This window comes from Vitis vinifera, chromosome 14 (genome assembly GCF_030704535.1).
Source record: "Vitis vinifera cultivar Pinot Noir 40024 chromosome 14, ASM3070453v1".
Taxonomy (NCBI): Eukaryota; Viridiplantae; Streptophyta; class Magnoliopsida; order Vitales; family Vitaceae; genus Vitis; species Vitis vinifera.
The window spans coordinates 790,581-815,736 of NC_081818.1; the positions used below are offsets into that span (position 1 = coordinate 790,581).

The window sequence follows — 25,156 nt, forward strand, 5'->3', positions numbered from 1 at the left end:
TTGAATCTTCACAACTAATTTCCATAAAAGAATTTTGAAAAACTATACATTTTCCTATTTTTGTTATTAATTTATAAAATCAAATAAAAAATGTGGCAATAAATTTATTATACTACATCTATTTTTAAATTGGAGGGTTGTTGTCTTTTTGCCATTTTTATTTTAAAATTTAAAATAATTTTTTAGAAATGTTTTTCTTGTTTAAATTAAAAAAAAAATAAGCATGTGGGTTTTTAATTATTGTTTGGTTGCCTAGAAATGGTAAGGAAAAGAAAAGAAAAAAAAAGAGAGAATTTGGACTTATGGGTTTTCTTGACTTCCTTTTTCCCTTTAAAATTATCAAATGTTTCTGATCTCACCATCCATTTGGTTGGTTGCATGGAAAATGCAAGAAAACAGATGATAAGAAAAGGAAAGGAAAATTGGAGTTTTGGGTTTTGTTTTTGGGTGTATATATACATAAGGTGGCGTTTGTTTTTTTACTTAATTCTAAATAGAATTTTAATACTTAATAATATTAAATATTAGGTTGTTTGTTTTTGTAGTATTTTATTTCTATTAAGTATTAAAAAGTAAAAAAAAAACCATTGTGTTATTTTTTCTATTTAGAAAAAGCCACATATTCTGGCTTTTTCTATTTAGTAAAAAGTTTATAATAAGTTATAAAAAAGTAAAAAAAAACAAACAACCTAAATTCTAAAACTAAATGGTTTTCAGGAAAAAGCCAAAAAAACAAACATCACCTTAGTAAAGCCAAATGGTTGAGTGGGAGTTGAGGCAACCTGCAAGTGGAACAACAAATCATGCGGGTCACCAAAATTCTTAATCGCCTTTAATTTGGTTCTCTAGAAAATAGTAGGAGGATGGAGGAAAATTTGCCACATGAAAAGGGATTTTTGTTTTTTGTTTTTTTTTTGGCAATAGATTATTCAAAATTTTAAGTTGAATTATTTAAAAAATTTAATCACTCTAAAAAATTATTTGCAATATTAAAATATCACCTATAATTTTATGTTAGAAAAACATTTTATTAGTGATTCTTCCCCATGAAACATTTTAAGTGTTATAAATATGAAAAACGCTTTATAAAATAACTCTCAAATCGATTCTTAATTGACAAGGATAAGGTGTAATAAAAATTTTTAAAAATAAATAAATAAATATAGAAATTTGGTTAGGTACTCTTGTCATAAAGTATGGGTTGTTTTTTATTTTTTTCAAGGGCCACCTCACCCTTGCTTTTACGAAGCTTTCCCAACTAAAGATTTAATTTGGTCATTAATGAAATTGAGACTAAATTCATAATATATGGTCCTTAGTCTTTTTTTGTACTTACCATTATTTTGGAGTTCTTTTATGAAGGTTGCTTTTGTCTTTCTTGTAGGTTATGATCAAAATATACTAAAATGTGGAAATTTTGATCATTGAAATCGTAAATATCCATTGCGAAAATGTCGATGGACGATTAGAATTAATTAATTTATTAAAAATTTACTTTAATATTTTATTTTGTATGTGAATATATCAGAAAGTAAGAGTAAAATTTGGCTTGGTTCTTTGACTTAAAGCATTGACCATCTTGGGCTTTACTCTTTTAGGTTGTTGTACTAATTAGACTGATCTTGTTAAAGGTTTCCATGGGGCAATCCTTTGATAATTAGTATCTTCCTTGACTTGAGTATTAGGTCTTTACCTAAGATGGTCTTTCAGCAAGGATGGCAGGCCCATGATGTGGTTGGGTGGTCTGCGTCATAGTTGCCTTTGCCAATGTCTTTTACTCCATAGACAGACAGATTGGCATATTCTCTACTCTACAATTTGAGAAACAAACAATTACTATGTTGTGCAAAGTAATTTTTAAAAACACTTTTTGAGAATATTTTTTGAATACCGTTCTATTATATTTTGTAAAATAAAAATTTATTTGAAAATTTGAAATGTTAAAATTTTAACATGTTTTAAAATATATTTTAAAAATAATTTTTATATATAGTGTCATATTTCTAATCATTTTTCATATTTATATAATTATTTTTTGAAACAATCTTAAATAAACAAGTAAAAACAAATAAAACAACTAAACAAAATTTTCCTTTGGCTGCTTTACATGTTTTTTTTTTTAAAAAAAAAAAAAATTAAATAGTTAGCAAACAAGACTTAAGATTGTACAAGATTATTTTATTTTTTTGGTTTTATTTGCTTAATCTTAATACTTAGAGAGTGCATTAGATACATACATTTTCTCTATTATATGGTTTCTTATAAGAATGCATTAAATGCAATTTTTTCTTTAATGATATTTTGTTATCGAGGAATTTGATAAAAATGCGTAAAAATCATGATAACATAATTGACATTTTTTATAAAAAAAATTCACAATAAGATGTTGATAGAAGGCATTTTCATGCTAATAAATATTTGAAAGGAGAAGAAAAGGTGATTAAGGTTATACTTCATAACTATTTTTTAGAATAATTATATGATTTTCAAAATAAAGAAACAGGAAGATACATTTGATAATAACAAAAAGAAAATAATTTTTATTTTTAAAAACATAAAATAAGATATTTTTATAAAACATATTTTAGTTTTTTATTATTATTTTCACTTATTTTTAGATGTCTGTTTTAATCAAATATTTAAATATGAAGAATGATTAAAAATAAAATATTGTATAAAAAAAAAGTTGTTCTTAAAAAATATTTAAAAATATAGAAAACAAGATAAAAACGTTACCAAGTTTTCAAAATAGACTTTTCCCTTATAAAATATAAAAAAAAAAAAAAAATTAAAAAACACATTTCAAACAAAGCATACTTAATTTTTTTGTTTAAACTTTTTAAGTGAATTCAAAAAAAAATTGGTGGGAAAGGAGAATTGACTCCATGAAAAGTAGATGAAGTTTTCAAAATGCATGAAAGTGAAAGGATTTGACTTCTTGTGTCACAAAGTCCTTTAGCACGAGACAATAGGAGGCCCAATATAATCCAACAAAAAGAAAAATCCCATTCATCACTTGAGTTATGCCTTTGATTCATCATCAATACACTCACCTACACAACCTTATGTACCTATAAATTATAACTAGGGTTTTTTTTTTCTTTCCTTCATTTTTCTATAAGAAAACTAATTGAGTCAATGAGTTAGTTGGATTGATAATTATCTTTTTATTTTTTATTCCAATATGAAATTGAAGTTTAAATCATGACTCAATTTTCACTAAATATGAAAATATTTTATATATTTAAAAAATATTTTTAAAATATTATTTTTAATTTAGTGTTTAATTTGAGGAAGATCGTATTCGAAAGTTTTATTAAATTTTTTAATATTTTCAAAGCTATTATTTTTATACTTTAATATTTTTTTTTAAAACTACATTTGGTTCTTAGAGAATTTAAAGGAAACATACAACGAAAAAAGATTAAATAATTTTAAAACGTATCCTTGATTTAAATTATGTTTTTTTTTTTTTTTTTTTTTTATCTTTAAATTTCATAATAAAATAATTCCTAATATTGACCGTTAATAACAATAACTGTCAAATCTGCATCACCGCACGTATCAGTCAGATTCAAAATCCGAGGGCCCACCGAAATTACAATTCCATCAACCAGTCTGAGACCCCGCTTATCTAACGGTCCAAACTACTCCAATAGCATGGTGCACTGTTCTTAAACTAGGCCCGGATGCATCGTATAATTCCCCTGGAGATTATTTAAAATGGCTCATGGCCGCGAAGACACACAGAGCTTGAGAGAGAGGGAGAGAGAGCGAGCGAGAATCTAGAGAGAGAAAGTCGACGGAGATGGCTTGGGGGTGGTCGATGTTGCGCTGGCTGGAGCTCGAATTCACTCCGCTGCTCTCGATTTTCCGGTGGCCGGAGCTGGTCTCCTCGTACTTCTCTCCGAGGTGGTCCAGTCGCGGGTTCCGGTGGCCGGACCTGGACTTCTCGGTCGTTGACAACGTGCTGTGGAGTCTGGTCACGGCTTTCGAGTCCGTCGCTCTGATCTCCATGCTCTGCTTCTTCTTCCTCTTCTGCGGCTGCACTGTCTGATCTCTCTCCAGGAGTTCTTCTACAACATTCCGGAAGCTCATAAATGCCGGATTCTCGCCGGCCGCCGGCATCTTAGGCGGAGTGAGCAATGCTGTAGACCATGAGGGCTGGTAGCTGAGCATGTGGCGTTGAGCCACGTGGAGTGTGAAGGAAAGTTCTTTTTTTTTTTTCTAATTATATAGTATCGGCCAATCAGATCTGGACACTTCACTTCTCGAGGAGTAGTTCACCAATTTGATCGCACAATTTGTAGTTTTTTTGTCATCTGATTTTGTAGTTTTTCTATTGTTTATCTTGTCTTAGTTGTTTCTAAATTTCTTTAATTTGTCCTTTTCAAGACTATTTTTGAAAAAATCATGGAAAAAAAAAAATTAGAAGAAGAATTTCCTCTTGAATTCAATATCTTCGGTTGAATCAATCATGAATAAATTCAACGATACTGAGTGGAATTTTTCAAAATATTTTAAAAAGAACTGAAAAAAAAAACCCTAATTATTATCTAATGAGGATGATAAGAAAAATAAATTTTTAGGGCTTTGAAGCGGAATTTATTTTAGCTAATAATTGTTCAGAGTGTTTGGGCACGAATTCACAAAAGGAAAGTGAAATACAATATTTTGAAATCTGAAAGACGTGCCAGCCAATTGGGGAGCTGTGAATGAGCTGTATCATGGATTCAATTGCAGACTTGCAGTAGTCAATTTCATATGTGTAACCAAAAATGCCTGCCAATTGTCTCCATTTGTGGAAGCTTTTTGAGCCAAAATGGTTGTCTTCCCACCATTTTCTCCCAAAAAAGCTGCATCGATTTGGGGCAGATTTGAAATTTGGTCGGCCCACCCATGTTGCAAATTATGGGACACATCAACATCTGAAAATAGGTGATCATTTCTCCATTAGTCAAAATCAATTATTATTATTTTTGTTTTATATCATCCGATGATTACAATATCATGTTCTATCATTTTTTTTATCTTATGGTAAAAGTAATAAAAACTTCCGCTATAAACCCTAAAATTTATAATGAAATCTTTCAAACGCGACTCAATGACAAAATTATAAAAGATTAAAGTAGATAGGCTTTAGTTGAAGTCCAAAAACCCTAATACCTCTAGACATATCCTTCTAACAGCATATACAAAAGAAACGTTAAAAGGTGAGTTGTAAGAAATCGGTAGAATGTGAGGTTTTAGGTTTGAATTAGGTTCGAGTCTCAACATGGAACATGAGCTCACATGTTAATCCAATACTTCACTTAAAGAAGGAATGTGTTGAGTAAAATTATGTATACATATGCTTTTCAGTTATCATTCTTATCAAATACTCATTCATATTTTCCAAAGTTTTCAATGACTTATCCATTTATCCAGCTTCAACAAATTGTTCAACTCTCCCCGCCTGCCCTAAACTGAAAAAACAATACTTCAATAGCAAGATTCAGCCAAAAAGAGCAAATATGTACATATGTTAAAACTTAAAACCCAAGTGACAGCTCCATTTTCATTCAAATATGAAGGATCATGTTAGCATCTCATAACTTGGTTCTTTTTGCGGTTCGGTTCCATATCATTTGTTTTTCTCTGGTTTCTCTTTATGTTGTGATTTTGGGATGACAAAAAGGTTGGAAATCATCAACTTTAGGGCTTGTTGTAGAGTAGTCCATGAGTCCTGCAAAGATGACAACAATGTTTGTCAAAAAAAGATCAATACTGCTACCATTGAGCATCATAACTAGGAGAACTTGCTTAGGAAGTGATCACTTGTGTTATGCTTCATGAGACAAACTCAATTATTGGAGAGCATGATATACATTGTGGATCCAAATTCTAACGGTTTAAGTTTTTAGAAAAATTAGTTGTCGAGCATGGTATTAGAACCTTATTTACCAGGAGGCCATGAGTTTGACTGCCTTCCAAGGTACAGGCTCTCCAATTTCAACATTCTTATAAACTCTACATGTTGAAAAATTAAACCATAAACAGAATCTCATGTAGACATTAAAGCATACAATAAAAATTGGGAATTAAGAAAACCTAACCTTGATTAATCCCATGGAAAGTTCTGGTGTTCAAGGTTATGATCAGTTCATGATGGAGAGAAACCTCGAGTTCAATTGGCTCTTCCCTTTCTACATCCAAAATAGTCGTTGTGTGTGCTCTGAAGAATTCGTGCAGTACGTGCTCTTCTCAGCCCCAAGAGAAAACAGAACAGGATCTAACAACAACCTGCCTTTTTTTTTTTCTAGCTCACCCTAAATAAAAATAATTCATATATATATATATATATTACATATCACACATACACAGTTTGGACCACTTGACTTAATGGGCTAGTCAAGTGAATTAGGCTGAGCCCATAGAAATCAAGCAATAATGTGTCCAACCCCATTATGATGCACAATGCAAAAATTAAATTAACATTGATTTATGACATTATCAAATTGATTATGTAAGTCCACACATAAAAATTCCAACACAACATGCATTAAGAAGAGCGCCCCAAATGGCAGCATTAGGCTTAGAAGGCATATCCATTCTATCAGAGTAGCCTAAGGCTACATCTGGATAGAAGCACAACAAATGTCACTGCATTCCAAGTCTCGATAACCTACTTTTTCTTCTTATCAATGATTTGGTTTCAAATTTTCCTAAGTTTGCCAAATCCCATGGATTATTTATCCAAGCTTTTGCCCAAATTGTTCAACACGATTAAGGGGCTACAAAATGACTAAAACAAAAAATAATAATCATTTTCCAATCAGCATTCAACAAAAAAACAATTGCACATGCTAAACCAAGTCATCATTCCACTTTTATGCAAGTATGAACATATGATTAAGCTATATGTAGGGAATGGAATCTCATCTTTTAGCTATTTATCACATGGGAGAGCAGGTAAAATGGAGGATCATGTTTGCATTAATACCTTGTTCTTTGTCGATGGTGGATATCCTTAATCAGGGTTCAGTTCCACATCTTTTGTTTTCCTCTAGTTTTTCTTAATCTTGTGCTTCCAGAATGAGAAAAACATTAAACCCATCAACTTGTAAGTTTGGCTTAGCACTTCCCCTGGATCCTGCAGAGATGCCAATGGTGCTCATTAAACACAGTTTGACCTTGCCAACCATTGTGCATTACAACTAGGAGAGCTTAGTTAGGATGTGATCACCTTTGATGGTTTTATATTGGAGCTCTTTTCATTACTACTCAGGGGATCATGTCAACTTGGTTTCTTTGCCATTCCATCTGAGAAGTTCAACCAAATTCACACGAAAAGTCCTCTTTACCATGATGTCCCCTGCAACTAAATCAGAAGGCTCACATAATATGAGCAAAAAAAAAATTTGAGGTTATGAATCTCAAATCCTGGATTTGAACTTGAAGCACTCAATTTATTGTTCCTGAAATTCCCTGATCGCTTTACTAAGATTCAAACATATTTCTACCGCACAAGGATGTGATTTGTCTCCCACCACAAACTCATAACAAATGCCACCCACTTCAATCAAGCTACAACCAGGGCCCTTTCTACAACCAACCTCCTTCATTTTCAGCTTCACCTTCTCCACCTCATCCCATCTCCCAGCTTCGCGATACAAACTCAACAAAGTCATATAAAGAGCCCCATTCCATGGCTCATCCTTAATCAGCCACTGGGCAGCAAGCTCACCGATCTCAACATTCTTATAGACTCTACAAGCATTAAGAAGAGAACCCCAAATGGCAGCATTAGGCTCAAAGGGCATCTCGCTGATAAGTTGCATTGCTTGATCAATCAATCCAGCCCGACCAAGAAGATCAACCACACAACCGAAATGCTCGACAGTGGGCTCAACCCCAAAATCGCTCTCCATTCTATCAAAGTAGTACAACCCTTCATTTACCAGACCTGAATGGGAGCACCCAGATAGGAGTGCTACAAATGTCACTCCATTTGGCTTAACTCCAGAGTCCACCATTTTCTCAAAGGCCTCAATTAATTGCTCACCAAGACCATGCATTGCCAGTCCTGATAGCATTGCTGTCCATTCACCCACATGCTTCTCTTTGGCTCCTTCAAAAACTAGCAGTGCATGCTCTATGCTACCGCATTTGAAGAACATATCGATCAAAGCAGTAGCAATTCGACTATCGACATAATCCCCCTTACTTTGACACACATAGGAATACACCCATCTGCCCACATCTAAAGCTCCTAAATTAGCACAAGCACAAAGCACACTCATCACACAAGAATCACTCGGCTCAATCTTCACACTGAATAGCTCCCTAAACAAATCCAAAGCTTCCCTAAACCGATTCCCTCTGACATAAGCCGCAATCATAGCACTATATGAAATAACACTTCTCTCAGGCATTTCATCAAACACCTTCCTCGCAGCCTTCACAGAACAAGAATTCGCGTAACACGCGAGTAGAGTCGTCCAACTCGCAATGTCTCGATAACCCATCCCATCAAATACCCTCCTGGCGCTGTCCATCCCAGAGTTGGACCCATACAAGTGAATCAAAGAATTCTCAACGAAGACATGGCCACCTAAGCCGAATTTCAAGGCTTGGCAGTGGAGTTCCTGGCCTTTGGGGAGGTGTGCGAGGGCGGAGCAGGCCTTGAGCAAGAAGGGGAAGGTGTAGGTGTCGGGAGGAGGGCCGTGGCGGAGCATGTGGCGGTGCAGGAGCAAGGCGTGAAGTGGGGTTGGGCTGGCGGCGTAGACCCGGAACATGGTGTTGTAGAGGTAAGTGGAGGGGTGGTGGATGGCATCGAAGAGGAGGCGAGCGTGGTGGAGAGAGGAGGAGGAGGAGGAGGTGTAGAGAGTGATGAGCTTGCGTAGATGGTTCTCTTGCTGGTGGAGACCTGAGGTGATGAGATGGGCGTGGAGCCGCTTCGCTTCTTGCATGACTGACTGAATTGATCGCACGTAGTTTTTGAAATTGATTTATAAATAAAAAATATGAAAATATAATTAAAATTTATATATATATATAAATTATTTAATATAAAAAAATTTAAATGACAAGGGATTAATATAAAAATTAATTTATTATATAAAAATCATTTTTAAGAAATATTTAGAAACATGGAAAAATACATTGAGAATATTTGAAGTTTTCGAATAGATTTATTTTTAAAAAAATGGATAATTATTTTTTCACATTTGATAAAAAGTTTTTTTTTTTTCATATTTTTTAACATTTGGTGATTTTCTTTTTAAAAATCAATACTTTTTTTTTTAAATGTGATTTAAATTGTTTAAAAAAATTAAATAAAAAAAATTAATTTTTAATTATGAAAATTAGGAACTAAAAAATAATTTTGAAAATGTGTTTGAAGACCTAAATAAGATTTTTTTTTTCTTTGGTTTTAGCATGTTTTAAAAATTGGATTGGATCGACCAGTCATGGTTCTGATTTGATCCAATCAATTAGATAGAAAAATCTGACCGACGAACTTGGAAACCCCGCCCTCATGACCCTATTGGAAAGCCCTGCCGAAATTAGGTGATATTTCGGTGTGGCAAGATTCGAACCCCCATGTAGACCCCCATTTTGGGGCTCGGTTTCTCACTTTTATGCAGCTTGTGTTGCCAAGTGTCGCAACCCTAAGAGACCACATGGCATCTCTTAGTTGGCTACTATGGAATCAGACAATGCTTTTTGGAGGAACAATCAAGGGTGGACACCTGTAAAGGTTGTCTGGCCGTTAGGAGAGTGTTTTTGGCTGCCAGCTGCATGGTAGTGGGGACGGTACCTGGAGGGCAGGGGGTGTCGTCTGGCAGCTGCAGGTTTTTACTTTAGTGAGGGAAGGGAGAAAACCAGAGAAAAAAGGCTAGGTGGAGGAGGAGTTTTGAGAGGGAAGGAGGAAAAGAAACAGAGGAAGTTTCTGGAGAGAACAAAGAGAGCATTGTGAGTAGCTTGAGAGAGAGGAGTAGGGAGCTTTCACAGAAGAGGCAGGAACAGAGGAGAGAGGTTGCGGCTAGCTGAGAATCAAACGACTTTTGATCGAAAGGATCACTCAGGTTTAGCGATTTTTACACTTTGAGTTCTCCATTATTTCAGTCGTTCCATTTTTCTCCTGGATATTTGGATGCGTATTTTGGCGGTCGAATATGAAAATCGGTTTCTCAGCTTCCAGTCGTTTAATCTCTGTTTGTTTTTCTTTCATTTCTCTATATGAGTTGCATTGTGATTATACTGTTTATTTGTGTTAAAATGACTCAAAAACTCCCCACCAGCTCTTAACTCTCATGGTTTTTCATGGAGGAAAGACAGATTTAATCGTGTTACCTATTTCATATACTCTGTTTTCCTTCACTGTGCCTCATTGTCTATTCTGTGAGTAGAAGTTCATCTGGATGCTCTGTTTTTGTGCTGGCTTCCTTGCTTTTCACTCTCTGTTCTCGGAAGCTATTCATACCCCCAAGGAGAAGGGTCATGGCCGGTATTACCCTTGATTTTCGTATGGGCATAGTCTCTGAACCTGTTTTGTAGACTGGATGACAAGTTTTTGCTTATGGACCTAGCTTCGTTGGAAAGCAAACTCCACTTTCCTCTGAGAAACCTCCCAGAAGCCAAGGCTGCCCTTACAGTGGGAAGAACAGCAGCCAATGCTATTTATGTACCTCTTGCTCAACAGGGTTCTATAGATTTGTAAGGTGGGATGCTTCATGCAGGAGAAAAGGATTACAAAACTGCTCAGGGATATTTCTTTGAATTAGTTCCTTGAAGTTTTCAACGTTCTCAAAAAGCCTCGAGCAATGTTTAGCCTCGAGTATATGTTGCTGGTGCTGAATCCCAAGCAGGGCAGATATTCTGTCAGGTTGGTGTTCTTGCTTTGACGGGTCCTCTGCACCATGTTGACGATGACCTCTTTGGGTGGTGGTTATGTGAACGACAAGTCCAATCTGGAGGACTGAATGGTCTGCCAGGGAAGTTTCCTGATGACTACTACTCATGGTGAATGCTATCATGGATGAATGGTTTACTCTCCGTCTTCTCTTTCCAGGGTCGAGCGAAGCAGATGAAATTTACAGAATATGCATTGTTATGGGCAACGCAACATTGATGGGTTCACTATTCACGTATGCATGCCACTCTTACTCCTTCAAATACCCATTAAGCTCCCTGCTCATGTTCCTATTCAACTTTAACACCCCACCCATATCTGTCTACACTATTTCTGCCCGTATATAGGCCCCCTAGACCCACTACCTTTACCCGCTCATTAAACTAGTGTTATACCCATCTTTGCATCCCCACTTACACCTTCATCTCACCACTCCCGTCTTCATCTTTTTCTAACCAATCCAGTACCCCACTTACCCATATTTTCTTACCATACTTCTCACCCTACACAACACCACATATCCATCCTGTATAAGTGACCTTCAAGCCCATCCCACATACTCACTGCCAGTTGCCCATACCTCTTTCATCCATCCTCAAATCATTTCCTTCCTATTCTTTCATCTGCGTGGAGTTCATGTGTATGACTTCCTAACCCCTTTTTCAACGCTGTCCCTCGAGATCCACTTTCTACTCAGTTCACTCCCCATTACCACCAACCATCCATGCTATCAATAACGCCTCAACTCATCACCTTTCCATGCATGAAATACACTCAAATCTCTGTTCTGGGGTTTCTCTTTTCGATTCTAACCCAGAGATGCCTTATTCAAAGGAAGAAAGATCTGTTTCACCTGCCAACTCGGGTTCACCCATTCGGGGGCAACGACCAAGGTCAAGGTCGAAGTCAAGGTCATTGTCGAGGTCTAAGAGGAGTCGCTCGAGAAGCCGCGATTCGATAGATGCCGACAGGAGACACTTGAATTTGTTACTACTGCTGATCAAAGTCCATAACTTACCCACGTACACCCATCACAGCCTCCTCTCTTCCAGTTTGGTCAACTCAGGGAGTTAGCAGTCCAGATGCAAGTCAAAGCTGTGGGGTTTAGCAGATCATCAAGGCTCTCCTGCAAGTGTGGGTTTAATATTCGTTACTAGAGAAAGAGATGGGGAGTGCACTAGAACAAGATCAGCAGAGAGATAGAGTCTAAGCTAAGTCCATCAACTCTAGTCACTAAAGGGGCCTCCTGAATTGATGAAGCTATTAGTTTGTTTTTGAGAGAGAAGTTGACATTTGCTTCAGTGATTGACGGCTCAAAAGAAAGGGGAATGGATTTCTAACAAATCGGACACGTTTCAGCAGTGACATGAAAGTCTGCGCCAATGCTTCAGATTCATTCACACGCACTGTAAGATTTGGAGACCCAATGGAAATGGTTGTTGGCGGGTGCGATTTTGCTATGAGGATGACTGTACCTGCAGATAGGAGACTTGGGCACTCATTTTCTGGTGATACTACTTCTAGTCACACACAAAGAGAAGATAGAATTCATGGGGAGCAAGCTTTGACTTTGGTTTTGTGGATACGAAGAAAGGAGCTCTCACTTTGGATATAGGAACTTTGGCTATTGATAGTGATATTGCAGGCTCATATCTTTACCTCACCTTGGGACTAAAAGAATTAGGCAAAGGGGTTATAGGAACCCCTCGGGTTTTATTGCTTCTTTCTTCTCTTCTTTGGAGGTCTGTTCAGAAAAAATGAGACATTACTAGGGACGGCACAAATTAAAGATGCCATTACAGTATTTCATGGATCAAGAGCACCCACTCTGAGTGTTCGACGATATATTGACCGCATTTTCAAGTACTCAGGCTGTAGCCCATCCTGTTTTGTTGTTGTACACATTTATGTGGACAGATTCCTTCAACACACTGATGTTCATTTAACTTCCCTCAATGTTCACCAGCTTCTGATCACAATGTGTAATGGTGGCAGCAAAGTTTATAGATGATGTCTTCTTTAACAATGCTTACTATGCCAAAGTGGGGAGGAGTAAGCACAACAGAGCCGAACAGATTGGAGATGAAGTTCTTGTTTAGTCTGGATTTCAGACTTCAAGTTACGGTTGAGACATTTAGGAGCTACTGTTCACAATTGGAAGGAGAACCGACTAGAGGGCTTCCCAAGGACATGCAGAATATGATCCAGTTTTGGTAAACGTGTTAATTGGTCCAGCTGTTGCCAGGATCAACAGTATGAACCAGACAGAGATTGTTTGTGGTGGATTTGAGCAACTTGATGTGTCCACCAAGTTTAAACATTGGAGCATCCACTGTGATGTGTCATTGAAGTTCTATGGCCTAAATGCTCCTGAAGGTTCATCGGCACAGAGTGTGAGCAGCACGCAGAAGGAGAATGCATTAGTTGCTAGTTTGGTACACTCACCTGTTGGAGAGAATGTGGGCTGGGAGTTTTCAGCTACTACTTCTCCCTGCTATGCTACGGTTTTGTTGGAAAGTTATAATCGTTTTCTTGAGTTTGTGCAGAGGAGTAAGGCGGTGGCTCCTCCCACTAGAAAATGCAGCGACAGGATCGAAGGGTCAAATGTTGGCATCTCTCAGTGCATTCTAGTAAACGTGTTCCTCTAGGATGGGTCCAGAAGGGAATTCTCCATGCATGGCCACCTTAGGCATGTAACCCAGGGGCACGTGTCATATTCCCATTCTCCAATCCTCTTTGTTTTTGAAAATAATTCTCCCAAACTTCATTTTGTAAATAATTTCCTAAATTCCGGTTTTTAAATAACTTCAGGTCTTCAAAGCTTTCATCCTTAGAGTTTTCAGGACTCAAAATCCCATTTTCAATAAAATTTGGTTGCCATTTTCTTTCTGGCAAGCCACCTTTGAATTTTCTCAGATTTTCAAAATGTTTTAAAATAAGCTAGAATAAAATTCCGTAATTCCAAGCAAGGGAATTTATGGAATTAATTCATGCAAAAATGAATTGGGTCTTGGTGGGGACCCTACATATGAGATTCCATGATTGATTGATTTATTTGTCATGCATGATTGGTTTACTCTATTCCTTGATATGCGCTTAATTATATCTGTTCATTGTTCACTAACCATTTTTCATGATAGCGCGTTCGTGATTGCCGCCCAGGTGCGCATCTATTCATATTTTGCCCATTCTTTATACATGCTTTACTTCTCATATTGTGCATGATCGATTTGAGTATTCATCGATTTTCTCATTGATTGCCATGATAGCTTCATTCTATTAGTAGAGACCCGACTTTAGGGACTTAGAGGGGTGCTACGGTCTTTACCGTACCTTCCCGATAAGCAACCTGACCCCCGAACCCGATCCGGTTTTTCGTAGATCACCTTTTCCAAAATAAGGAGTCGCGGTTTTCTTTCTTATTTTGTTTACCCTTTAAAAATAAAACAAAAATAAGTGGCGACTCCAAGTCATTTTCAAATAATCAATAAAAATCAATTTTTCAAACAAAATTCGAGCTCGCCATCGAGTGGGAAACGCATTGAGCCGAAATGCGGGGTCCACACCCCAATAAAAGGTTCATAGTGCATCCCCAATTCCACTAGGGCAAACGTGCCATTTGATTAATAATATGCACTAAAGAAATATATATTAAAATTTATGATATAAATAAAATATTAAAAAAACACTTTAAATAACAAATTAATTATAACTATTTTATAATTAAATGGAAAATTTTCATTTAATTGATTAGTAAAAATATATCATAATTTTATTCATAGTGTTTTTAATATTATTAATATATTAAAAATTTATACATTTATCATCATTTATTTTATAATATATCATAATTTTAATATTAAATAGATTTTAAAATTAAACATATTATAATCACAATATTATCATCAAATAATATTTTATATAATTCAATAATCAATATACACTTATCAAATTTATATTTTTTTTATTAACATGTATAATATAATATATATATATCAATTTATTAGAAAAAAATAACTTTAAAATGTCTATTATGTTTTTAATTTCATTTCTAAAAGTTTGATTTTATATTTTTATAAGTTTTGATCAATTTTATATTTACGGATATTTTGTGTTAAAATATCCATTGAAATATATTATAATAAAATATCATAATATAATGATCAAATAATATTTAATATAATTTAATAATCAATATATACTTATCAAATTTATATTTTTTATTGACACGTACAATATTATAAATATATATATATAAATTTATTTAATAAAATAACTTTAAAATGTCTATTATACTTTAATTTCATTTCTAAAAGTTTTATTTTATATTTTTCTAAGTTTTTGTCAATTTTAGGTCTACTGATATTTTATGTCAAAATATCCAACGATATATCTCCGATATATCCGTAAAATCGAAATACCGATATATTTGTAATTACCGATATTTTCATCCTTGGTTGGAAAGCCTCGCAACCTGGAATCCCAAGTTAAAAAAAACTCTTCCCCTTTTTGCCTACCCCACTCCTCCCTTCTTCCAATTTTTTTTTTTTTTTTTTTACCTTATCTCATTATTTATTTTCTTTTATATTTATTATTTTCTACTTCACGATGTTAAAACTTATAATTTTAATTTTAAATAATCCAAATATTATAAATTTAAATAAATTTGTGATTTTAAAATAAGTTTTTTTATTTAAAAATGAATTTTGAAATTTTAAATTTTAAATTAAAATTAAAATTTCTAATTTGAAACTAATTTTTTGATTTTTCAAATAAAAATTTAATTTTTAAATAATATATAAATTATTATTTTATTTTAATAATTATTTTAAATTTTAATAATTTATAAATTATATATTTATGACCAGTTGGAATTGTGAACCGATAACTTTTTCGGTTCACTGAGCGGTTCGATTTTGAAAACATTGGTTTTAGGTTTAGATATTTTATTTTTTAAAAATAAAGAAGTTTATTCCCGAATTGCAGGGTTAGGTTTCCAAAAGCTGAAAACGACGTCGTTTCAATAGACTGCATCACGGCCTATTTGGAGAGTTTGCAGAGGCTTAAAACGGCGCCGTTCAACCGGCTGAGGGGAAGAAGCGAGAGACCGGTACGGCTGTGTGGTGTGGGTGGTGTAGAATCTTGAAATCATAACAGCAGATCGAAAATGGCTTGGAGGCAAATCATCAGCAACAGAATGGGAGTTTCATGGCAAGCTGGGTTGCCTAGATTCTTCTCCAAATCCACTCCTTATATAGGTACTGATAACATCATCTGTTTGGTTGCTGAGAAAACAATTTTTTTTATTCTTCTTCTTCTTATTATTAATTTAACGGTTAGGCCGAAATGCGCAAGATGGAAAATTACGTTTGGTTGGTAAGAAAAACGAGGAGAAGTGTATAGAAATTGAGTATGTCAAGTTAAGCCTAATTATTTTAGTGGGTTCATGCCCCAAGTGATTATCAATCTAGGGTTTAAAAAATTTAAATTCCTCTTGTTTTCCTGCATTTCTTCAACCATCAAAAGTGGGGGTTTGGGCTTTTGATGAGTTTGAAAAATGGGTTGGTCTGATTTCTGGCGTTGAAGGTTAGAATACTGGAATTTGTAGAGACCCAAGTGGCCAAGCTTGAAACTGAGATGAGATAATTGTATTAGGTTCATGCCTCAGATTCTAGGGTTTAAAATTTTAAATTCCTGTTATTTTCTTACATTTTCTCAACAATCAAAAGTGGGGTTTAGGGTTTTGCTGAGTTTGAAAAAGGGGTCTGTTTGATTTGTGGCAGTGAAGGTTGGAATACCAGAGTTTCTTAATGGAATAGGTAAAGGGGTTGAGACCCATGTGGCTAAGCTTGAAACTGAGATAGGAGACTTTCAGAAGCTGCTTGTCACCCGCACTCTCAGGCTTAAGAAACTCGGCATTCCTTGCAAACATGTGAGTATTTCTCTATTCTGCATATCTGTATGCTGCTGATTTTTCCATATCAAGTTTAACTGGGCCTCATGTGATTTGTAAAAAATTAATGATGTTCTTTAATTGTAATCTGATCATGATTCAAAGCAGTAGCATCTTTTATGGGCCCAATTGATCAATGTTCTTTACTTATACACTTATCACGACTCTTTCAGTATGATACTACTTCTAGTTGTTCTTCCAGCATGTGTTGTTTTTAGGCAATATGAAGGTCTTGAGTTATAAAATGGAGCTAGTATATGGCCTAAAGGCGATATTCATATTGGTTTTGGCAGAGTAATTTTTCTTTGTTAGCAAATGATTATATGGGTTACTCATACATGGCCTTTTTCGAAGTTATGTATATAATGCTAGAAAGGCATGAGTATCCTTGCTTCTTAGAGGGGAAAATTGCAGACCTGGACCAATATTATTCAAATTGCTGTTGGATTGCAACCAAATGATCACGTTATGACTGGTGGTTCCTTTTGAATCTGTAGTTTGTTGAAGTTGCATTTCTACTAGTTGCTTTATTTTCTTTGTTTTTGAGAGTCCAATGAAAAAATGATATGCATTATTTAAATTTGTTAGGCAAGGAAAACTGGTAGATTTCCCTTGAGGCGGCCGAACATTAGATGCATTATTGAAGTTTTTTATTCAGGTGTAAGGGTCTTTGGTTTTTTCCCCTTTTATTTTTGAGAGATTCTTGTACGCATCCCTTCAACATGGGATGTGCTCCCTTTAGGTGTTTGTTTCTATATAATCTTATTTATTTATAAACAAAAGGTTTTTTTCAAGTGCTGAAAGTCTTTGTACAAGTTGAGTTAAAATAAATAAATAAATAAATAAATAAATAAAATAAAATAAAAAAATCCTATTTTTCCATTCCTGAAACTTTATGGCTTTTGGCTTGGCCTTCATGTTGCAGCCTCTTCGACCTGAATCAAATATTCTTCTTGATTACAACATCTTCAACCAGAATCACATCTATCCTTAGTGATAAACTTACAGATCTTCAGAAAATGACAAAACAATTTCTTTGCCTCATTCCATCTACAATTTACTATGCTATTCTTCATGACTGAGATAGCTTAATTGGGAACCTAACACATGGGTCACAAGGACAACCCTTTTTTCCCCCTTGGTTTAGAGTAGGGCATGGTCTCTTTATTTTGGACATCAACACCCTATTTGCCTGAATGTTTGGAAGTTCTACACAATGAGACAGGGTAGATAGTGATAATAAGGCTAAAAATGTCCAAGTGGGGATAGAACAGGATACTTGAAAGTTAAGGATCTGTTTGAGAACTGTTATTGAAAACAGTTTTTTGTTCTTTTAAACAATTTCTAACTTACAAAACATGTTTGATAATTTTTTTACTGAAAAACAGGTTTTTGAGAATTTGTTCTGAAAACAAGTTGTGTTTTAGAGCAATTTTGAGACGTTTTAAGGTGTTTTTTTGTAAAGTATTGTAAAAAACAATTAAAAATGTGGAGAATAATTTGAAAATTTTGGCATCGTACACAAGTACATGGTACTTTCATGGAGAATAAGTTGAGAAAACTATTTTTTATATTTGAATTCTCAAACAAAATTCTGTTTTTGATAACAATCAAGAGCTGTTTTTGAGAACATCAAACAAGCCTAAATCTCTCAGATATGTAAGAGACTAGTTTGGTGTTGCATGATTCATGTTGCCCATCATGCCCATCATGAACAATGGCATTGTCTAGAAACTCCCATGGTCACACACAAGCAATAAACTTAAGCAAATTTATTAGCTGCAATATTAGATTCCTCATTCTCCAAAAAAAGATCATACTTAATCAGTAAAATAATTGTGTGCTTCTCCACATAACTATGGGATATGCCTGAATGGAAGCTATGTCCTGACGGAAAATCAGGTCTCTTATGGTTACTTTTGTAAACTAGTGGAATTTACATTTCTCTTGTCACAGCTAACACTCAGTTTCATAAAATAATTTCCATTCTAAAGAAAAATATTTGTTAAAAAAATGGGGTGGATTTTACACTGGACATGTCTGGAACTGAAAAAAGCCCATGTATGGTTACTATGGTACTATTGCCTTAAATTACTGTTGCCCTGCCAAATTTTCCAAAGAAACGACCTCCCCTGCCACTGATAAGGCCTTTACACTAAATCTTTTGTGGTTTGTGGCTTAATTTGTTGATGCCAATGAATTAATTAGAAAATGTGAAGTTTCTTGCTCTTTATTAAATCAATTCTAATGATGCGTTTTGTGGTAATGCAGAGGAAGCTGATCTTGAGACACACCCACAAGTACAGGCTGGGACTATGGAGGCCTCGGGCAGAGCCCATCAAATCTCAATCTTCTTAAGTATCATAGAACTAGTCTTTTGAGGGTCAGCACTCAAGACCTTTTAGTATCACTTTGGCTGCTGCAAAATTGATTGCTGAACATTTTTACATGAAACCGTTCTGGAGATTACTGTTTTGGGTTCTTATGTTTGTACTCTTCATGTATCCTCATTCTGGGGTCTTATAATTTAGATCCAAGGATTTGCTACCTATTTGTCTCAAATTTACCTTGAACATAAAGGTTGGTTCACTGGTTCAATTTCAGTTCTGCATTCCTGCCATCCTGTAGCCTATCTTGTCTCTTTAGCAGTAGCAGATTACTTTTGCAGATGTTTACGTAACCAATCCCTAAAATGGAGAATGAAATGTGCTTATCTATTGGGTTATGGGCAACATTTTGCCAAATGTTTCTGTTGTATCAATGGACCTAGTGATTCATATTGAAAGATAGAGGTGGGTGCAGAGTAGACAATTTCAAAGTACACTCCCCATTCATTAGATTGAGGAGATCACCAACATTTTGTGATCTTGGACAAGAAGATTTGATCTTAGGACCACAGAACTCTCCATTTGTGTACTACTATCGGGGAAAGCCAAGCAAGAAATCAGCATGGGCAAGGTTCTGAACTTTGTCAAAATGTGTAAAAACAACAAATTTCTGCAGTGTGTTAGCTTCAATGTAAGAACAGGGGCATGTCTCTACAAAATTACAAAAATTCGAATTCCTCCAACAGTTCTGTACAGCCTAGAACATGGCAAAAACATCAAAGCTCTATACATCTGCAGACTTCTGAGAACTCTTCCTAGAAAACCCCAGCTGAAAATTTTCATTTTCCTCGAAATTCCTTTCTTCCATCCTGCAGTGCTGCTTGTTGAAGAGAAGCAGATTCTGCGTAACTGCAAAAAACAGATTGATTTTTCACAAGATATTTTTACCATTGATGGTGGATAAACATTAAAGAAAAATAAACTTTGAAGCTAAGGAGAGTGATATACCTTGGAAAGCCAGAACCAGGTCCATTGGTTTCAGTTGCAGGTGGGTTCATGGAATGCTCGATGCTAATCATACCACCATCTCCTGCAGTCTCTGGAGATCCATGGAAGCTCATATTTGAACTGCTGCTCCTAGAGCAGATTCCTGTAGTGAACATATCTTATCAGAGAGAGTAGATGATAGAATATATGCATTTATTACGACAAAAGGTACTCACTGAAAGAGGGAAGAGAGGCTTAAGGACTTTTGGTAAAGTTTTGGAAGAGAGTCCTATGTTTTCAGGAACAAAATTTTGTTCGAGAACTCAATTATAGAAAACAGCCTTATTCTGTGTTTAAAGCAAGACAATATGAACGAACTAGTGAAATTTGTTCTCAGAACAACCTAAAAAAACCAGTGAGAAAACCTAAAACTCTTACAAGAATCATCCTGTTTTCAAACCAAATTCTCAAAAGCTAGTTTTAGTAAAAAAAAAAAAAAAGAAGGGTTTTTGAAGTAAGGAAGTTATTTTCTGTTCAAAAAACAGAAAACCGTTTTTAAAAACAGTTGCCAAACAAGCCCTTGCTCATCCTATTATAAGGCAAAGTGTTATCCATTCTGAAAATAGAGTAACAGCAGCTGTAGTGCTGACATGAAAGTAAAAGCAGGCATGAAAATACACAAAAAGAATACTGGGCAGCAACTTATAGACTTCCTATACAGTTTCATACTTGAGAAGATTTTTTTGATGATTTAGTGAATCACACACAAGAATGCGGGAAGGTGGACCATCGAGACTAAATGCACACACATTCATAAATTTTACAGGTTTATTAAATATTAGTAGCAAAACCTACATACTCACAAAGAAAAAGCAATAGGGTTATATCATAAAGGGTATATTTTTGGAAGCCCCTTTTGATTTCGCATAAATACTTCATATTGCACTTTTTAATAGACTATTCTGACAGCTTCTTCTGTGTATCTTTAGAACAAATATGCTGATAGCTTCTATTTGTTTTATTTCACTTTTTTTGATAGATAAGCAAGCAAATAGACTAGCAAACTCCCATCTGAGTTATCAATAAGCAACCAAATATGAGATATTGAATAGCCAAGCACCGAGGAAAGTGAAATTTAGTTGCCTCGTCAACATTTTGGTCAAAAATCAACAAAGCTTCAAACCCAACTTTGATGAACTTTGTGGAGTGGTTAAGTTTTAAGCAAGACGTGGTTGTTATTTTTAGTGTACCCTCTCGCCTTCTTGGCTTTGGGCACTTGTTGAAAGGGAATGGTGACATGCAACACAACAGTATGTGAAGAGATCCAATGGGTTTGAGGAGAAAAGGAAAAAAATGCCTGAGAGTAAAAGATCTGCATTATCCAATCTATTGCTGAATTTAGAAAACCTAGTCTAAAAAACCCAAGAAGAATCCTAAGTCCTTCAGTAGTGAACTGGAAAATCAATGATGAAATGGGTGGAATAATGAGCCTCAATTCTGGATTAAGATTATGGACAATGTTGGGAAGCGTTGTTTCAATTAAGATGGCCTCAATTAGGAATCATAACAAAAAAATAAGACAATGCAGACAAATGCGTGCAAGAAAATGAAGCACAGGAACTTTTGACGTAAAATTTACAACCATAAGGTCATGGCCTACATCACAATTAAATCATCATAGTGACCAACCAGATTGTACATATGAATCATAATACCAAGGTGGATATGATTAGAAAAAGTTCTGAAAGAACAAATTACCTTGAAAGATCAAAATGAAGCAAAAGAGGATGGTGATGATCATTGCAATGAAATTACTGCATGATAATGAAGATGCCTTTTCCGTTTTCATCTTCAATGCTTTCATCCTTTCAACCCTTGCACGCTTCATCATGGCTAGTTCAGTTATTTCTCTAACCATCTTCATATCAGCTGCATCCAATGATGGACCTCTAGGAGCCCGGGGTGGCTTAGAAGGCTTTTTAGAGCCTATCTTTTTCCGCTTCTCCTTGTTCATTTTCTTCCCCACAAACTCCATTTGCTCTTCTCCCAACCCACCCACCAATGAGTCCACACTATTCCCACAAGCCCCACCATAATTTAACTCACTCTTGCATATGCTTACACTATCTGCACTCCTAATACATCCATCAAATCCCACAATCCCGCTCCAAGCCCTTCCTAATGTTTTCTTTGCAGGTATGCCACCAGAGGACCACGGGTTTCTACCCCCCTCTTCTTCACTTGTATTCCCCCCACTTTCCAAATCAACAACTAAATCACTTTCCTTTGAGTCTGGATGACCCATTACATATAAAATCTCCCTTCCAATGCCAAAAAAGCAAAACTTTTACTTGGTATTTCTAAAACCCTAAAAGTTTCCTGTTAAGAAGTTATGCTAATCAAACGAAGCTCATGGTTTGGGAAATTTTGGATGATACCATCACACCCTCAAACAGGAAACCGCCTTTTCTACTTTGAAGTCATGATTAAAGCAAAGAGGATTTCTATAATTGCATTATCCAAGCATGTCTCAAACAGTGAAACCATGCAACTTTAAAAAAGTAACCTCTTTTTCTTCTGGTTTGTTCTTCACGCCTCAAAAACCTGAAAATGAAATCATCCTGCAAAAAATCCAGGCATCTTATCAGGTTTCTGACAATATAGAGATAATTGAATTGTGATACTGATCTAGGAAAATGGTAAAAAAAAAAAGCAAAACATAGAGATTTGGTTAAGATTTTCAAAAAAAATATATACTGACATCTATGAGTGTTTGAGATATAGATATGGGTTTTTCAATGGATATTCAACACCATGATCACCTCCAACATGATTTTCTTTTATCACAAGCAGTTTACAACTATTTCATTCACAATTTGCTGGAAATTTGAGTCATAACCAACAACTCATCAAAGAAAAAAAAAACCACTATCAAACAAGCAACTAGCCTAGTACACTGTTTGGTTACTGAGAAAACTGTGGGAAAACAAAAGAAAAGAAAAGAAAAAGGAAGTTGAGATTCTAAGCAAAAAGCACTACTCAACTTAGCTTAGCACAACCATTTAGCTTGGCTAGGCCGCTAGGGTAAATTCTGCATTTCAAATCAAAACACCATAAAACACAGAACTCCAAATTTTCTCTCCTTTTCTCAACTTTTTCTCATCTCTCTCAGGAACCAAACAAAATCCTGGAACGAAATCATGAAGCATAGGATATTCCAAAAAAAACCCAAAAATAAAAAAGAATAATATCAAGAAATGAACACAAAGCCGAGATGAAATCCACAGTACGTACATTGATTACAGAGTGACAGCGAAGAAACCCATTTTCCGATTCCCAAAAGGACTAGAGAAAAGAGGGATGGAGGACTCTGAAAGCTCAAAGGAAGCTCCTTTCACAAAGCGATTGTTTCGAACCCCTGTTTGGGAGCTGAGAAAACAAAGCAAAAGAATATGGAACAATTCAAGAATATTCAGAGCCCGTTTCGAAAAGTTCGGCAAAAACGCGTTTTTTTGGAAGAAGATAGTATTTTTTTAAAAAAATAAGACCCGGATAAAGCCTTTCAGATCGGACGTGTTTGCAGCAAAGAGGACAATGACCAAACACGTTTTGAGTTTTTTTTTTATCTTTTTATCTTTTTTTTTTTTTTTTTTTAAATTTTAAAAAAGGTCATTTTCAATAATCAAAGCACTCGTATTTTCCAAACATATGACACATGATGATTTGATGTTTTTTTTTTCAAAAATAAATATAAATTAAGGATTTTATTGAATTTTTTTTTGTCTTTTTCTTCCTTTTTTTTTTTTTTAAATAATTTTTCTCCATTAAAAAAATAAAAATAAAAACAAAAATTTTAAAATTTTATTTCCAACCAGTCAAAATCATAATAATAACAAGATAATTAATAAATTCTCCAAATTGACTTTTTCGCTGAGAGCTAGTTTTATAGCCAAAAAAAAAAAAAAAAAAGAGACAATTATAATTGTTGACGACATATATCGAATTTGGTTATGTCTATCAACTCTTTTTATTTTCAATTGTAATAGACATGTGAGTGAGTGCACTATTAAGGCATGACATACGTCTTTCTTCGTAGAAATTGTTTTTAAGAGAGTTTGTACGTTCTACAAGTGGTATCAAAGCTAAGGTGATGGGTTCGAACATCATGGGTGTCGGATTTGTTTTTAAAATAAACATTTGTTTTTAGAATGATTAGAATCTATAACTTCATAAATACATCAAAAAATTTTAAAAATGAACAAAAAAAAAAAAAAACCTGGGAAGACGATCCTCTCATACTCAGTGGTGGGGCTTCATTTTTATGGGCCCCCATTATGTTAGGCCCAAATCTGTCTTATTATCTGTCTTTAGGTTTGGGCTTAGGCCCATATTACTGTTTGCAAGCAGCATTGACCGTACATTTTTGTCATATATAGCATACGTATTATGCATGTATGTATATTTTTGTCACATTTATGACTCTTTTTTGTTGTTTGCTTGTCAGGGAAAAAGGCCCATGGACCACCACTTGGGCATAGGCCCAAATTAATGGATGGGTTCGAAACCCGATTAACAAAGCCGACCCTAAGAATATATTGGTTTTGGTACGCTAATAGAAGATAAAGCCCTAAAGTTGACGGGAGGACTGACGTTGACTTGAGTCTTTCCCAACTTTTTTGATAAAGAGAAAGAAAGAAGATAAGAATAGGTTGACGGGGAGGATTGATGTTGACTTGATTCTTTCCCTAACTTTTTTTTTTCTTTTCTTTTTAATCAAAACAAAATAAATTTTAGTAGATAGAAACATAACATCCTATTTAATAATTGTTTTTGAAAATAATTTTTATTTTCTAAAATGAAATAATAGAAATACATATTTAATAATTAAAAATTAAACAATATGATATTTTTGGAAAACATATTTTAATCACTTTTATTAATATATTTATATTTAAAAATATAAAAATAAGTAAAAAATATTTTAATTTCTTA

At 34.8% G+C, this 25,156-nt stretch overlaps 3 protein-coding genes across 4 annotated transcripts; 1 reads left to right on the plus strand and 2 right to left on the minus strand.

Annotated features, from left to right (window-relative positions):
• Nucleotides 1-5,343: 5,343 nt before the first annotated feature.
• LOC100251129 (pentatricopeptide repeat-containing protein At5g66520) lies at nt 5,344-8,983 on the minus strand. 2 transcript variants are annotated; one of them, XM_019224685.2, is made up of 3 exons: nt 7,226-8,983; nt 6,983-7,132; nt 5,344-5,725 (listed from the first exon to the last, which is right to left on the minus strand). In XM_019224685.2, the coding sequence occupies exon 1, from the start codon at nt 8,949-8,951 to the stop codon at nt 7,449-7,451; it is 1,503 nt and encodes a 500-aa protein (XP_019080230.1). In that variant the 5' UTR covers nt 8,952-8,983; the 3' UTR covers nt 5,344-5,725; nt 6,983-7,132; nt 7,226-7,448. The 2 variants fall into 2 exon arrangements, with proteins under 2 accessions (XP_019080230.1, XP_059598751.1); XM_059742768.1 differs by having other exon boundaries at nt 6,096-7,132.
• Nucleotides 8,984-9,889: 906 nt separating this feature from the next.
• Nucleotides 9,890-19,470, plus strand: LOC100257949 (uncharacterized). The gene is made up of 4 exons (XM_010661407.3): nt 9,890-10,070; nt 15,884-16,155; nt 16,681-16,829; nt 19,122-19,470. Exons 2-4 carry the CDS (start codon nt 16,065-16,067, stop codon nt 19,206-19,208), a joined length of 327 nt encoding a protein of 108 aa, XP_010659709.1. The 5' UTR covers nt 9,890-10,070; nt 15,884-16,064; the 3' UTR covers nt 19,209-19,470.
• A 330-nt stretch (nt 19,471-19,800) lies between these two features.
• Nucleotides 19,801-23,757, minus strand: LOC100853243 (uncharacterized). Its single transcript, XM_003633564.4, has 4 exons — nt 23,459-23,757; nt 21,923-22,785; nt 20,186-20,327; nt 19,801-20,086 (listed from the first exon to the last, which is right to left on the minus strand). The coding sequence occupies exons 2-4, from the start codon at nt 22,467-22,469 to the stop codon at nt 20,017-20,019; spliced, it is 759 nt and encodes a 252-aa protein (XP_003633612.2). The 5' UTR covers nt 22,470-22,785; nt 23,459-23,757; the 3' UTR covers nt 19,801-20,016.
• Nucleotides 23,758-25,156: the final 1,399 nt, after the last annotated feature.

What these genes read in the sequence shown, in the direction of transcription:
- LOC100251129 (XM_019224685.2), bottom strand. Translation starts at nt 8,951, where the DNA reads ATGCAAGAAGCGAAGCGGCTCCACGCCCATCTCATCACCTCAGGTCTC.
- LOC100853243 (XM_003633564.4), bottom strand. Translation starts at nt 22,469, where the DNA reads ATGGGTCATCCAGACTCAAAGGAAAGTGATTTAGTTGTTGATTTGGAA. An exon ending in CTTCATTTTGATCTTTCAAG is followed by an intron (nt 20,328 to 21,922) that starts GTAATTTGTTCT and finishes TGTTCACTACAG; the next exon opens with GAATCTGCTCTAGGAGCAGC. An exon ending in CCTGGTTCTGGCTTTCCAAG is followed by an intron (nt 20,087 to 20,185) that starts GTATATCACTCT and finishes TGTTTTTTGCAG; the next exon opens with TTACGCAGAATCTGCTTCTC.
- LOC100257949 (XM_010661407.3), top strand. Translation starts at nt 16,065, where the DNA reads ATGGCTTGGAGGCAAATCATCAGCAACAGAATGGGAGTTTCATGGCAA. An exon ending in CAAATCCACTCCTTATATAG is followed by an intron (nt 16,156 to 16,680) that starts GTACTGATAACA and finishes GATTTGTGGCAG; the next exon opens with TGAAGGTTGGAATACCAGAG. An exon ending in TCGGCATTCCTTGCAAACAT is followed by an intron (nt 16,830 to 19,121) that starts GTGAGTATTTCT and finishes GTGGTAATGCAG; the next exon opens with AGGAAGCTGATCTTGAGACA.